Source organism: Cebus imitator, unplaced genomic scaffold, assembly GCF_001604975.1.
Source record: "Cebus imitator isolate Cc_AM_T3 unplaced genomic scaffold, Cebus_imitator-1.0 Scaffold461, whole genome shotgun sequence".
NCBI classification, from domain to species: Eukaryota; Metazoa; Chordata; class Mammalia; order Primates; family Cebidae; genus Cebus; species Cebus imitator.
In genome coordinates this window covers 1,568,505-1,582,669 of record NW_016107776.1, presented here as the reverse complement: position 1 = coordinate 1,582,669, position 14,165 = coordinate 1,568,505, and the positions used below count along the sequence as shown (strand labels likewise).

At 51.0% G+C, this 14,165-nt stretch overlaps 1 protein-coding gene across 3 annotated transcripts in view; it reads left to right on the top strand.

Moving 5' to 3' along the window:
- ZNF74 (zinc finger protein 74) overlaps positions 1 to 13,788 on the top strand; it is a 56,832-nt gene extending 43,044 nt beyond the window's left edge. Inside the window, exons 2-5 of one of the 3 annotated variants that reach the window (XM_037732636.1) lie at positions 692 to 777; positions 5,673 to 5,799; positions 6,321 to 6,422; positions 10,732 to 13,788. In XM_037732636.1, coding sequence (XP_037588564.1) covers positions 5,766 to 5,799; positions 6,321 to 6,422; positions 10,732 to 12,323 — 1,728 coding nt within the window. In that variant the 5' untranslated portion in view covers positions 692 to 777; positions 5,673 to 5,765 and the 3' untranslated portion in view covers positions 12,324 to 13,788. Of the gene's footprint in view, positions 1 to 329; positions 778 to 5,672; positions 5,800 to 6,320; positions 6,423 to 10,731 lie in introns of those variants that run through there. The other 2 variants (XM_017512118.2, XM_037732637.1) reach the window with 2 other exon arrangements.
- The last annotated feature ends 377 nt before the right edge of the window (positions 13,789 to 14,165 follow it).

Genomic DNA, 14,165 nt, shown 5'->3' with positions numbered 1-14,165 from the left:
TTATATTTTAGTAGAGAAGGGGCTTCACTGTGTTGGCCAGGATGGTCTCGATCTCTTGACCTCGTGATCCGCCCGCCTCGGCCTCCCAAAGTGTTGGGATTACAGGCGTGAGCCACCGCGCCCGGCGTTTTTTTTTTGTTTGTTTGTTTTTAATACGGAGTCTCACTGTGTCACCCAGGCTGGAGTGCAATGGCTTGATCTCGGCTCACTGCAACCTCCGTCTCCCGGGTTCAAGCGATTCTCAGCCTCCCAAGTTACTGGGATTTCAGGCGCACGCCACCACGCCCGGCTAATTTTTGTATTTTTAGTAGAGACGCCGTGTTGCCCAGGCTTATCTTGAGCTCAAGCGATCCACCCGCCTTGGCCTCCCAAGTGCTGGGATTACAGGCGTGAGCCACTGCTCCTGGCCTCCTGCTTCTTTCTTCCCGGTGCCCAACCATTTGCTCCCACTCAGATGTGCTTGATGGGGGGAATAGCAGCTCTTTTCTTCATGGAGTGTCTGAGACACAGGCAGAATTATCCCTTGTTGCTGTATCAGCTGGTGCTCGTTCAACAACTTTGGGGCTTGTTCCCCATCCGGCCTGGCTGGCAGGTTCTGCCTCCTCTGTTTCTCACTTGTGCCACGACAGGTGGGCTTTAAGCTCAGCCGTGAACCTGGCGGCCATGCCTTGCCTCATTTCTTCTTCCCCAGCTCTTTCCTCTCAGGATCCTGCTCTTTCCCCGAAAGAGAATCCCGAGGATATATCGGGTTGGGGTCTTCCGGAAGCCAGGTCCAAGGTGAGTGGTTGTGTGTTCGTCCTTCTTTATGAAGAGGGCTGGCACATTCCCTCCCCAGCCCTGGATCGTCAGCCTTCCACAGACCTTCACCCGTGTACCTGCTGGCCAGTCCTCGGGAAGCTTTGGGCAGTGGGAACAGCTGCAATTGAAGAGTCCAGATGTTGCCCCAGGTGTGCCCTCAAGATGAACTCTGTTGAATGGCTCTTCCAGCCTGATTTGGTGGGCCAGTTGTGGGGATCTCTCTGCCCAGTGCTGTGCTGAGAGCTCTGAGAAGTGGTTTTAGTGGAACCTGAGAAAGCGGGTGGTGGCTCATATGGGTGGCATTGCCTGTCCACATCCTGGCCAGGGGTTGGTGCAGGGTGTTTGCAACGTTGGTTCTTGTTTGGGGAGTTTACTGGGATGGAATCAGGCAGGGGCATTGGGGCAGCTGAGGAAGGGCTGGATTGCAGCACTGGGTTAAGAATGACAGTAAGAGACACATCCCTGTGTCTTTTCCTCTGTACCCAGCCCCTGGCATGGGGCCTTCATGGAGAGACCTGGAGACTTAGAGAATCTGGAGGCTCAGCAAGGAATTGGCCCTGGGCACTTCTGCAACCAAATGGGACCCAGATCCCTCATTTTACAGACTGTGGGCTCTGTTCCTCATTGTGTTTTTCTGCCTCAACCACCGGGTAGTAGTTAGAAGCATGCAGTTGACAAAGAGTACAGTGGAGTGAAAGATCTGGAGGGATGAGGGGTCTTTTGATTTTTTTTTTTTTTTTTTTTTAGCATTTTGTGATTTTGTCAGTCTGCCACTCAAAAGAGGTGATGGCTGATTACAGACAGCTAGAAACAGCTGTAAAACGCATATTGTGACATGTGCCTCACTTCTGTAGTGTGTCCCAATGCTTTATACTTCTCAAGAAACTTGACAGTCAAATGCAACACATGTTCCTTGATTAGGGTATAGATTTAAAAAAAAAGTGATAAAGGGGAGTTTGGGACAATTGAGGAAATTTGAAAGTGGGCTGTATCTTAGGTCATATTGTATCAATAGTAAATTTCTTGGGTGTGATAATAGTACTGTGATTATATAAGAGAATATCCACAGGAGATACAAGCTGAAGACTTTAGGGTGAAACGTCATGATGTCTGCAACTTACCTTCAAATGTTCAGCCAAAAAAAAAAAATGTGTGTGCATGTGCCAGGCACGGTGACTCACACCTGTAATCCCAGCACTTTGGGAGGCCGAGGTGGGTAGATCATAAGGTTAGGAGTTCAAGACCAGCCTGGCCAAGATGATGAAATCCCATCTCTACTAAAAATTACAAAAAAAAATTAGCTGGGCGAGGTAGCACTTGCCTATAATCCCAGCTACTCAGGAGGATGAGGCAGGAGAACTGCTTGAACCTGGGAGGTGGAGGTTGCAGTGAGCTGAGATCATGTCACTGCACTCCAGGCTGGGTGACAGAGTGAGACTCTGTCTCAAAAAAAAAAAAAAATGTGTGTGCATGTATGGATGTGTGTGTGTCTGTGCAGCTACCTTAAGGTGGTAGGGCCCTTTTTGTGCATATATTATTCCTATTCCTAAAATATTAGCTTGTTAGATCTGTGAATAACCAGTTGACTTTCCTGAGCACATATCACCTTTGGCATTTTCTCTTGACAGTCTCATTCACACTCGCAGTTAAAGTTTTTCTGTCTCCTGGGACATCTTGTGTAGTCTGTTCTGACTTCTCTGCTGGTGTCATTTCCACATCAGCATCTGATTCCAACACATACTCTCTGGCCTTTTTTTTTTTTTTCCTAGTGAGAGTCGCTCCCTGTCACAGGCTGGAGTGCAGTGGCGCTATCTTGACGTACTGCAACCTCCACCTCCCAGGTTCAAGTGTTTCCCCTGCCTCAGCCTCCCGAGTATCTGGGACTACAAACCTGCACCAACACCCCCAGCTAATTTTGTGTGTGTGCGTTTTAGTAGAGACAGAGTTTCACCATGTTGGCCAGGATGGTCTCAATCTCCTGACCTTGTGATCTGCCCACCTTGGCCTCCCAAAGTGCTGGGATTATAGGCGTGAGCCACCAAACCCAGCTCTCTGGGCATCTTATTCCCTTTCCTGCAGAATGAAGACACCCTGGACATGGGCTTCTCCCAGTGGGCCAGAAATACCCACCAAAAAGGCCTGTGTGGGCCTCAGACCCTCCCCTACTCTTGCTGGTTGATGTTCCCCATGCTGAAGCCATGTAACCTCTGACAGCCCCACTGGCCAGCACTGTATCTGATGCCTCTGGAGCTATTTTTTGTTTTTCTTTTTTCTTTTTTTGAGACGGAGTCTCGCTTTGTCGCCCAGGTTGAAGTGCAGTGGCAGGATCATAGCTCACTGCAGCCTCCAACTCCTGGGCTCAAGCAAATCTCCCACCTCAGCCTCCTGAGTAGTTGGGACCAAGGTGTGCGCCCGCAGGCCCAGCCTGCAGCTTTGTTTCAGCCCGTTTCCTCCTTCCCTAGGCTATCGTCATCCGTCACGTTTGAGTGTGTTCTCACATTTGTCCTCATCTCTACCTCCTCATCTGAAATCCAGTGTTTTGGGGAGTCAGGTTTCATTAAGGTATAATTTATATACAGCACAGTTGCGCAATTTTAAGTATACAGTTTGATGAGGTTGGGAAACATATACAGTTGTGTAACCAACACCACAATCATGATAAGGAACATTTCTATCACCCAAAAATGTCCTCATGCCCCTGGGCATTCAGTCCTCTCCCCTTTCCCCTTGGTCACCACTGTAGTTTGGCTATAATTTTTCCTCTTTAAGGATTTCATATGGAATCTATACTATGTGGTCTTTTTTCTCTGCTTTATTTCGCTTAGCATGTGTTTTTGAGTTTATCCATGTTCTTGTGTGAATCACTAGTTTGTTCCTTTTTATTGGTGAGTGAGATTCCATTTGTATTAGTCTGCTAGGGCTGCCGTAACAAAGCATGGCGGGAGGGCTTAAACAACAGCAATGGATTTTCTCACAGTTCAGGAGGCAAGAAGACAGATCAAGGTGTCAGCAGGGTGGATTTCTTCTGAGGCCTCTCACCTTGGCTTGTAGATGATGGCCAGCTTTTCCCTGAATCTTCATATGGGCTTACCTCCTCTATGCCTGTGTCCAGATTTCCTCATGTGAGGATACCAGTTTTATTGGATTAGGTCCCAATGTAATGAATTCATTTTAACTTACTTCGTCAAAGAACCTCTCTCCAGGCCAGGTGCAGTGGCTCATGCCTGTAATCCCAGCATTTTGGGAGGCTGAGGTGGGTGGATCACCTGAGGTCAGGAGTTCAAGACCAGCCTGGCCAACATGGTAAAACCCTGTCACTACTGAAAATACGAAAATTAGCCAGGCATGGTGGCGCACACCTTTTATCCCAGCTACTCGGGAGGCTAAGGCAGTAGACTCTCTTGAACCGCAGAGGCAGAGGTTACAGGGAGCTGAGACTGTACCACTGCTGCACTCCAGCCTGGATGATAGAGTGAGACCCTGTCTCAAAAAAAAAAAAAAGTACTTCGCTCAAAGTTACTGAGGGTTCAGACATAAGAATTTGGCCAGATATAGGTGATGGGGAGGAAGGCAGCACATCACACTGCCATGTGTGTACCTATGCAACAATCTTGCATGTTCTTCACATGTACCCCAAAACCTAAAATGCAATTTAAAAATAAAGAAATAAATAAATGAAAAAGAAAAAAAAAAGAATTTGAGGTGGGGGATATACAATTCAGCCTGTTACTCCACTGGATGGATATTCCACAGTCTGATTTATCCAGTCATCAGGTCATGGACATGTAGGTTGTTCATAGGCCTTTGCTATTACAGTAAACCTGCTGTAAATATTTGAGTACACGTATGGCTGTGTGTTTTAATTTCTCTTGCATAAATACCTAGGTGTGAAATTGCTGAGTCATATAGTAAATATATGTTTAATTACCAATTTTATTAAACCTTTTCAAATAACTATTATTTTTGTTTCGTTGATTTTCAGGGATTACAGGCATGAGCCACTGTGCCCGGCCTTGCTATTCGTTTTCTCTTATGTCTTTTTTGTTTTTCTTTTTCCCTTAATAACTTCTTCTGAGGTAAACACATACTGTTCTAATACATATACTCTTAATTCTGATTTCATTAATATTTTTAACCTTTTAGTTATTTGATTGGACGCTGGACATTGGGCATTTTACTTTGTTGAGTAGGTTTTTGGAATTCCTTAAGTGTTCCTGGGATGCAGTGAAATTACTTGACATCTTTTTGATCCTTAAGGATCAAAGCAAGTCTGGAGTTGGTTGGTGGCCAGAATGCCCAGGTCCAGGGGGAGCAGGCAGGAAGGATGGGAAGGCAGTCAGGTGAGGACTGCAGGTAGCCTCTCTCAGTCCCTTGGGGCACAGAACTTGCTGATATATACAAAGTTTCCTTCCTTAGAGTGTAATAACAGTTTCTAGTCTGGGTTTAGATCCTTTTGCATTAGTGAGTTTTGAATAGAGTTGCTGGGATTTTTGTACTATTAATATTTTTTTAAGTTTTTAAGTTTGAAATTCTTAACCCCAGAAAGCATAGCATCCCACCCAGGACTTAGAGCCTGATGCAGCAGCCGTGTATATCCCTGCCCCCCAGACCCCATCTCAAGTTGCCATGTCCCAGTGGTATCTATTCAGACCTGCTTTCCCACTCTAGAAGGCAGTAGGGGGGTGCATGCCGATTCCCAGCCCCCTCCCTGCCCCAAATTCAGTCATGTCAGTGTCTATAACACAACCTTCTATGCGTGGGAGAAGATCACCTGAGGTTAACCCTTTACTCATAGGGTCCTTAATCTCTGGCTCCCTTGGAACCACGGACACAGAATCAGTCCTGGGTGAGTGAGAACCTCTATGTCATTTCAGGAATCGGTGAGTTTCAAGGATGTGGCTGTGGACTTCACCCAGGAGGAGTGGGGTCAGCTAGACTCCCCTCAGAGGGCACTGTACCGGGATGTGATGTTGGAAAACTACCAGAACCTTCTTGCCCTAGGTAAGATTCCCTCACCCCACCCCCTGCCCCCCGGGCTGGGCATCTGCTGTCAGTCTTCTTCTGTATGGTAGACATTAAGGAGGATCCCTTCAGTCCTGGCCCTGGTGCCAGACATGTCATGGAGTGGGAAACAAGGCCTGTGCCTTGGGGCACTCATGGCCAGGGGCCTTGTCCATGCCAGAAGTTGTCAGGGGACAGTGTGGGATCTGATAGCATCCTTGCTTGGCATCTCCCTTGGGGTGGGGATAGGGAGAGAAGAGAGGAAGGTGGGACCCTGGAGCCCAGCTGGCTCTGGAATGGTCCTTAAGCACTTAAGTGAGGACGTGAGCACATGCGGGGTCTTCAGAGTGTGCACTGGGAATGGGCTTCCAGTCTGAGACCCCTCACCACTTTTGGCCCAGAGGGCCTCCTGTTCCCAGAGAGGGTGTCCACGTCACAGGCATTGTCCTTGTTAGGGGACGTCCCATAAGGTTGACTGGGCCTGGAGAGCCACAACATGCCCAGCCACGCTTTCTCCTTAGGAGCAGGGCCTCCACTGCACAAGCCAGACGTGATCTCCCATCTGGAACGAGGCGAGGAGCCATGGTGCGTGCAGAGGGACATCCCTGGAGGGCCCTGTCCAGGTGAGCAGAGGCACAGGTGGAAGGGTGCCCACCCCGGCCCCCCCACGCACCTCCTCCTACAGCTTCTGTTTTCCCCCTCAGTTTACCCCAGCTCCATGTCCCCATCTCAGGGCCCCTGCCAGACCCTCCTGCCTGCCTCCCTTCAGCACATGCTGAGCACCGCCTGAGTGCTAGGACCTGTTCTGGGATTCAACAGGGGACAAACCCAGCCATTGGGACCAAATGGATACCTGCTGATGGGGGTGGGGAGGCAGGAATAGAAAGATTGAGCCAGTGGCATTGACTGGCAGTCGGGGCCGTGTGGCACTGGGGGCAGGGGACCGCCAGGGGTGAGGCAGCTGGTGGTGGTCAGTGTCAGCGTCAGGGGCAGGGTCAGCATCAGGGTCAACATCAGCATTAGGGTCAGCATCAGGGTCAACATCAGCATTAGGGTCAGCATCAGTGTCAGTGTCAGCATCACAATCAGGGTCAGCGTCAGCATCAATGTCAGGGTCAGGGCCAGCATTAGTGTCAGTATCAGCATCAGCATCAGGGTCAGGGCCAGCATTAGTGTCAGTATCAGCATCAGCATCAGGGTCAGGGCCAGCATTAGTGTCAGTATCAGCATCAGCATCAGGGTCAGCATCAGGGTCAGGGCCAGCATTAGTGTCAGTATCAGCATCAGCATCAGTATCAGCTTCAGGGTCAGGGCCAGGGCCAGCATTAGTGTCAGTATCAGTATCAGCATCAGCATCAGGGTCAGCATCAGGGTCGGGGCCAGGGCCAGCATTAGTGTCAGTATCAGCATCAGCGTCAGGGTCAGGGCCAGGGCCAGCATTAGTGTCGGTATCAGCATCAGCATCAGGGTCAGCATCAGTGTCAGTATCAGCATCAGCATCAGGGTCAGGGCCAGGGTCAGGGCCAGCGCCAGCGCCAGCATCAGCATCAGGTCAGTGTCAGCATCAAAGCCAGTATTGGGTTCAGGGTCAATGTCAGTGAGGGCTTCGAGGCTGCGGCCAAGATGGCAGCCCTCCGTGAGGGAAAGGGGACCAGGGTGGGTCCTGAACAGAACATGGTCTTTTTTTCTTCTCCAACATTCTTTTTGTAGACTACTCTTCTGAGTTGATTGATGAATAAGTGAATTAAATAATTTCCACTTAATTTAGTGGACAGTGACTGCTGTGCACATCAGTTGTCTGGAAAGCTTGAGAAACACCTTTCTGTGGGAAAGGCAGCTGACAAGCTGTGGAGTGCAAAGCATGGGGGTCGGGGAAGACAGCCCCTCCTCTGTCCCCGTTCCACTCCCACACACCACCCAGCCCCAACCTGCAACAGCAGCTGCAGCTCCAGCTTCCTGGTCTTTATTTCTTACCCCAGCCTCTGATACTTGCCAAAATTACAAGTTTTTAAAAATTCCTCTTTACCAAAATTACAAGTTTTAAAAACTTCATATTTTTGTTTGATTCATATATGAATATACTGAAAATGAGGCTGAAATATTATTGAAATCCCCGCATAATCTTTCCACCCAGAGGTAACTGTTCTCTGGTAACTGATCATGTCACTGTTTCCTCTGGGCTGTTCCTCTGTATGTGGATAGACTTTTCTAAAGCTGCACACAGCTGGCATGGGGCTCATGCCTGTAATCCCAGCACTTTGGGAGGCCAAGGAAGGTGGATCACTTGCAGTCAGGAGTTGGAGAACAGCTGCCCAATGTGGTGAAACGCTGTCTCTACTAAAAATACAAAAATTAGCCAGGTGTGGTGGTGGGCACCTGTAATCCCAGCTACTCTGGAGACTAAGCCAGGAGAATCGCTTGAACCTAGGAGGCAGAGGTTACAGTGAGCCATGATCGCACCATTGCACTCCAGCCTGGGTGACAGAGCTAAAATCCATCTCAAAGAAAGAAAGAAAAAAAAGAGAGAGAGAGAGAGAGAAAAAATAAGAAAAGAAGGAGAGGGGGAAAGAGAGAGAAAGACAAGAGAAAGAGGGAAAGAAAGAAGAGAGAGAGAGGGAAAAAAGAGAGAGGGAAAGAAGAGAAAGAGAGAAAGAAGAGAAAGAGAAAGAAAGAGAGAGAGAGAGAAAGAAAGAAAGAAATGAAAGGAAAGCAAGCCTTATGTATCTTGGAAGCCCAGCGTGCACTCCGGACTCTGGCTTCTGCACTTCCATGGCGTGGTGGGTGTCCCAGTGTGATGTTTACTGATTGCACACTATCTCTTAGATGAATGTGCCCTGGTGTGTTGTCGGCCCTGATTGCTGCCAAAATGACTTTTTTTCGGGCCTGGGCCTCTTCTCTCTGCTCTGTGGACCTTCCCTAGACTCTCACCTCCCACTTGGTGTGGGTGTGGTCTACACTGCAGCAGTACCGGCTGAGCTGCAGCCCTCTGTCACCCACCATCTCGAGGGCCTCTGCCCACACATCCAAAACCAGACTTGGAACTTGCCTTTCCTCCTCTGGTCCCTGTCTTTGTAAAAGCTTCCACTGTCCACTCAGGCTTGGGTGTTTGCTGAGGCGTCACCCTCCCCCACCATTTCCTCCCCTGCCACCTTCAGTCAACAGGTAAGGCCATCAGTTTTAGCTCCTAAATAGCTCTTAGATCTGCTGCTTTGTGTTCATTTTCACAGCCTTGGTACCAGTTTGAAGTTGCCATTTTTCACCTGAATTATTCAGGTGGCCTCCCTAACCCGCCTCCCTAACTCCTCCTTACACACCACCAAAGCCACCTTCAAGATAAACCGTTATGCCAGGCACAGAGGCTCACACATCTAATCCCAGCACTTTGGGAGGCCAAGGTGGGAGGATCGCCTGAGCCCAGGAGTTGGAGGCTGCAGTGAGCTGTGACTGCACCCCTGTACTGCAGCCTGGACAAGAGTGCGAGACCCTGTCCCCAACACCTGCTCCACCCCCACTCCAAGATACCATTATGATCACATTATCCTCTGTGCAAAAGGCCTTTCTTCCCCGGCTGCCGTCTGAGTCAGGCATCTGATCACCTTGAACCCATCACCCTTCCAGGGTCACCTCTCAGCCTTCCTGCCTCTGCATGTCTTGTCTTCATCTTACTGTCTTACCTCTGCACTTCTGCATGTGCTGTTCCGTCTCCCTCCGGCTACCTTCCAGTGTGTCACGGCCAGTTCTGCTTGCCCTGCCCCTCCACACGGGTTGGGGTCACAGGCAGCACCGCCATCCAGCTCTGCCCACTGCACTAGACTACTTCCTTTTAAGTCTGGGGAGGACAGAATTAGAAATAAAAAATCTCCTGCCTGCCCAGAAAACCTTGCTATAGAGATAGAAAAGAAAAAAAAAGCCTTCTTATTTAATACAGGTTTAATCAGATGTGGTGTGCAGCAGAGAAAGAAACCTCCCCCTTTGACGGAGGAGACAGATCCAACCCAGCACACAGGGCAACTGTCTTCACCTAAAGGAAGAATACAGCTTTTTGCTGCTTTTTTTTTTTTTTTTTTTGAGACTGGGTCTCCCTCTCTTTCCCAGGCTGGGGTGCAGTGGCATGATCATAGCTCACAGCCTCAACCTCCCCAGGCTTGGGTGATCCTCCCACCTCAGCCTCCTCAGTAGCTGGGACTATAGGCATGTGCCATCATTCCTGGCTAATTTTATATTTTTTGTAGAGTCTGATCTTGATCAGGGTTCAAGTGATCTGGCCACCTTGACCTCCCAAAGCGCTGGGATTACAGGTATGAGCCGCTGGGCCCAGCCTCTTGTATCTTTTTGACAAGCGGGAAGTTACACCTAGGACTGGACTCTTGGACTAGGCTCATTTTGCTTCTGAAAAGATTTGCAGCATCTGGAGACAGAGAAAGCACTTGCAATTCCCAGGGTTCTAAAGGACAGCGCTGGGGTGTAGGGTGTCATTTTTTCCTTTTGGCACCACAGACAATTTTTTAATCCATTTTTAAAAACTTGTATTTGCTCTGTGTGTTGCGAGCACCTGCCTGCAATGGTATTGACACACAGCAGTCGGTCAGCCCGGCTCAGTGAGTGGAATCCTGATCACCGGCTCCCTGAGCTTCTCGGTCTCAGCTCCCTTGGGGCTTCTGGCTGCTCTTTCAGGGATTCCTGTGGCTTCTCCCCTTCTCCTGGTCTTTGCTGTCTGTGGCTCCTTCCGTTTTCTTCCTCTCCCTTCTTCCCAATCTTGCTTCCACATCTCATCCTGGGCTGTCCCTTCTCTCTGCCTGCGCCTCCAGCCTTGGCCCTGGTGGCCTCTCCTCTCTTTTCTAGGCTTATCTGCATCTCCAGGTCAGTTCTCAAATCTGAATTCCAGGCCAGGTTTCCGCTTGCTCACAGAAAATCATTTTCAATATCTTACAGAATGGGAGATGAAGGAGGTGCCCCCTCAACAGCAGGGCATGTGCAAAGAAGAACTGGCCCAGGAGCCCACCTTGGAGTGGCCCCTGGGCGGGGCGCAGGCATGGGGGCGCCAGGCCTGTGCTCTGCAGAGGAGTCAGGCTGCGCCCTGGGCGCCCGCGCCTGCCAGCGTCTGGGACGTCCCTATAGAGGAATTCCCCCTCAGATGTGTCCTCTTCGCCCAGCAGCGCGTTCCCGAGGGGGAACGCTCTCTGGACACACACAAGGACGTCCAGGCCACTGAGCGCGGAACCAAGGCCCCCGCGAGACTGTGTGCAGGGGAAAATGCCTCCACGCCAAGTGAGCCCGAAAAGTTCCCCGCGGCGCGCCGGCAGCGCGGGGCAGGCGCCGGGGAGGGCGAGTTCCTGTGCGGCGAGTGCGGGAAGGCGTTCCGCCAGAGCTCCTCCCTCTCGCTGCACCGGCGCTGGCACAGCCGGGAGAAGGCCTACAAGTGCGAAGAGTGCGGCAAGGCCTTCACCTGGAGCACCAACCTCCTGGAGCACCGGCGCATCCACACGGGCGAGAAGCCCTTCTTCTGCGGCGAGTGCGGGAAGGCCTTCAGCTGCCACTCGTCCCTCAACGTGCACCAGCGCATCCACACGGGCGAGCGGCCCTACAAGTGCAGCGCCTGCGAGAAGGCCTTCAGCTGCAGCTCGCTGCTCAGCATGCACCTGCGGGTGCACACCGGCGAGAAGCCCTACCGCTGCGGCGAGTGTGGCAAGGCCTTCAACCAGCGCACGCACCTCACGCGCCACCACCGCATCCACACGGGCGAGAAGCCCTACCAGTGCGGCTCCTGCGGCAAGGCCTTCACCTGCCACTCGTCCCTCACCGTGCACGAGAAGATCCACAGCGGGGACAAGCCGTTCAAGTGCAGCGACTGCGAGAAGGCCTTCAACAGCCGCTCGCGCCTCACCCTCCACCAGAGGACGCACACGGGCGAGAAGCCCTTCAAGTGCGCCGACTGCGGGAAGGCCTTCAGCTGCCACGCGTACCTGCTGGTGCACCGGCGCATCCACAGCGGCGAGAAGCCGTTCAAGTGCAACGAGTGCGGCAAAGCCTTCAGCTCCCACGCCTACCTCATCGTGCACCGGCGCATCCACACGGGCGAGAAGCCTTTCGATTGCAGCCAGTGTTGGAAGGCCTTCAGCTGCCACTCGTCCCTCATCGTGCACCAGCGCATCCACACCGGCGAGAAGCCCTACAAGTGCGGCCAGTGCGGCAGAGCCTTCAGCCAGAACCACTGTCTCATTAAACACCAGAAAGTCCACTCCGGGGAGAAGTCGTTTAAGTGTGAGGAATGTGGGGAGATGTTCAACTGGAGCTCGCACCTCACTGAGCACCAGAGGCTGCACAGCGAGGGGAAGCCCTTGGCCATCCAGTTCAACAAACACTTGCTCAGCACATACTACGTGCCTGGCAGCCTGCTGGGTGCAGGGGATGCTGGGCTGAGGGACGTGGACCCCATCAACGCCCTGGATGTGGCAAAGCTGTTGTGCGTGGTTCCCCCCCGAGCTGGCAGGAGTTTCCCCCTGGGGAGCAAACCTCGAAACTAACATGATGTGTTCTGGTGTCAGTCACTACTTTCTAAGCTACCCAACTAGGAAAGCACCCCGATCCTCCCAGCCACCTTCCTCCAGGTGTGGGAGCCTTGCCTTATCACCCCAATCAGGTCTGCATGCCAGGTACCTCATTTAAAGTCAGTCACCTCCCCTGATGGACCACACTCCAGGAGGAGCGTGGAGAGCCATTTGAGCTAGTCCTGCCACCTGTTTTCCTGGACGGGCCTGGAAGTTGTTGACAAGGGGAAAGGTCTTTCTTGCCCCTGAAAGGAAGGGATATCGTTCAGTGCCATGGCTCACACCTGTAATCTCAACACTTTGGGAGGCAAGGGGATCGCTTGAGCCCAAGAGTCCAACATCAGCCTGGACAGCATGGCGAGACCTGGTCTCTACAAAAAATGCAAAAATTAGCCAGATGTGGTGGCATGTCTCTGTGGTCCCAGCTACTCAGGAGGCTGAAGTGGGAGGATCACTTGAGCCTAGGAGGTCGAGGCTGCAGTGGGCCCAGATTCACACCACCGCACTGCAGCCTGGGTGACAAAGCAAGACCCTGTATGAAATAAAAAGGAGGCATGTCAACTGTTGTATTCTCAGACGGGCTCCTGACATGGCTTCAGTCAGGAGTTTCCTCCATAAACTATTATTTTCAGAATAATAATAAACAAGAATTATGAATAGCATTACTTCCCAGTGAACATTATTATATTGCTAGAGAGGAGGATAATCTTGGGTGGTGGGCATTTGGAAAAAGCAAATTTCCTGGACTTACCTCATATAAATAGCTGTACTGCAGAGCTGTGTGTTAGTGACAGTGCCGTCAGGGGCATTCCCACAGCCATCACAGCATGGCCCAGCATCAGTGTAGCCAGGTCCTAACATGCCAACACCGCCTCTTGCCATCTAGCCCCTGGTGAGAAATTGGGAGCTCTCAGGCAGTGCCCAGGGCATCCAGGGAAGATGGGCACAACATCAGGATAGATGTGTCTGGAAGCTCCCCTTCACTGGCCAGGGCTGGGCAGGGCCACCCTGGGCTGGTGACGCTACCCTGTAGGGCTTCTTACCATGTAGCACCAGTCATCAGCCGAGGTCACAGAAGAAGCCCCAGCACCCACTGGAGAAGAGGAGCTGGAGCCCAGAGAGAGGGGGCTCCATGGTGGTCCCACATGGAACTGGTGCACACCCTGGAAAAGGTGGCTCTCCCTGTCCTGACAGTCTTCAGAGGCAGGAAGACAGAGTTAATCTTGAATGACTTATTTCTAATTAGTCCTAAGCAAGAATAAGCTGCCCTCTTGGTGATAACACTTTACAGTTGTACAGAGTGCTATCATTTATAAGATGCTTTCAATATGCTTTTTTAATTATGCAGGCAAAATAACCACACTTCAGAAAATGTGGACTTACAAAAAATAAAATGCCAATAATTCTTAATAAAGCTGCATTTTGCACTTTGATAACATTATTCTCTGCATTGTTCATATAGAATTTTGCATTATTTTAAACATAGCATATCTAGTTTTTTATCTTGTTTCTGCCTTTAGCTTCATAGCAGATTTTTTCAAGCATCTAAACAGGGGCACAGTGTTCTGTCTGGGCTATGACATACTCTTGGTGGACGTTGAAGTTATTTCCATGGTGCAGTGGTGTGATCACAGCTCACTGAAAACTCAAACTCCCTGGCTCAGGTGATCCTCCCACTTCAGCCTCCCGAGTGGGTGGGACTTTGGGACTACAGATGTGCACCACCATGCCCAGCTAAATTTGTTTTGGGCGGGGGAGGGGGTGGTTTCGCTGTGTTGCCCAGGTTGGTATCGAACTCCTGGCCTCAAGTGATCCTCC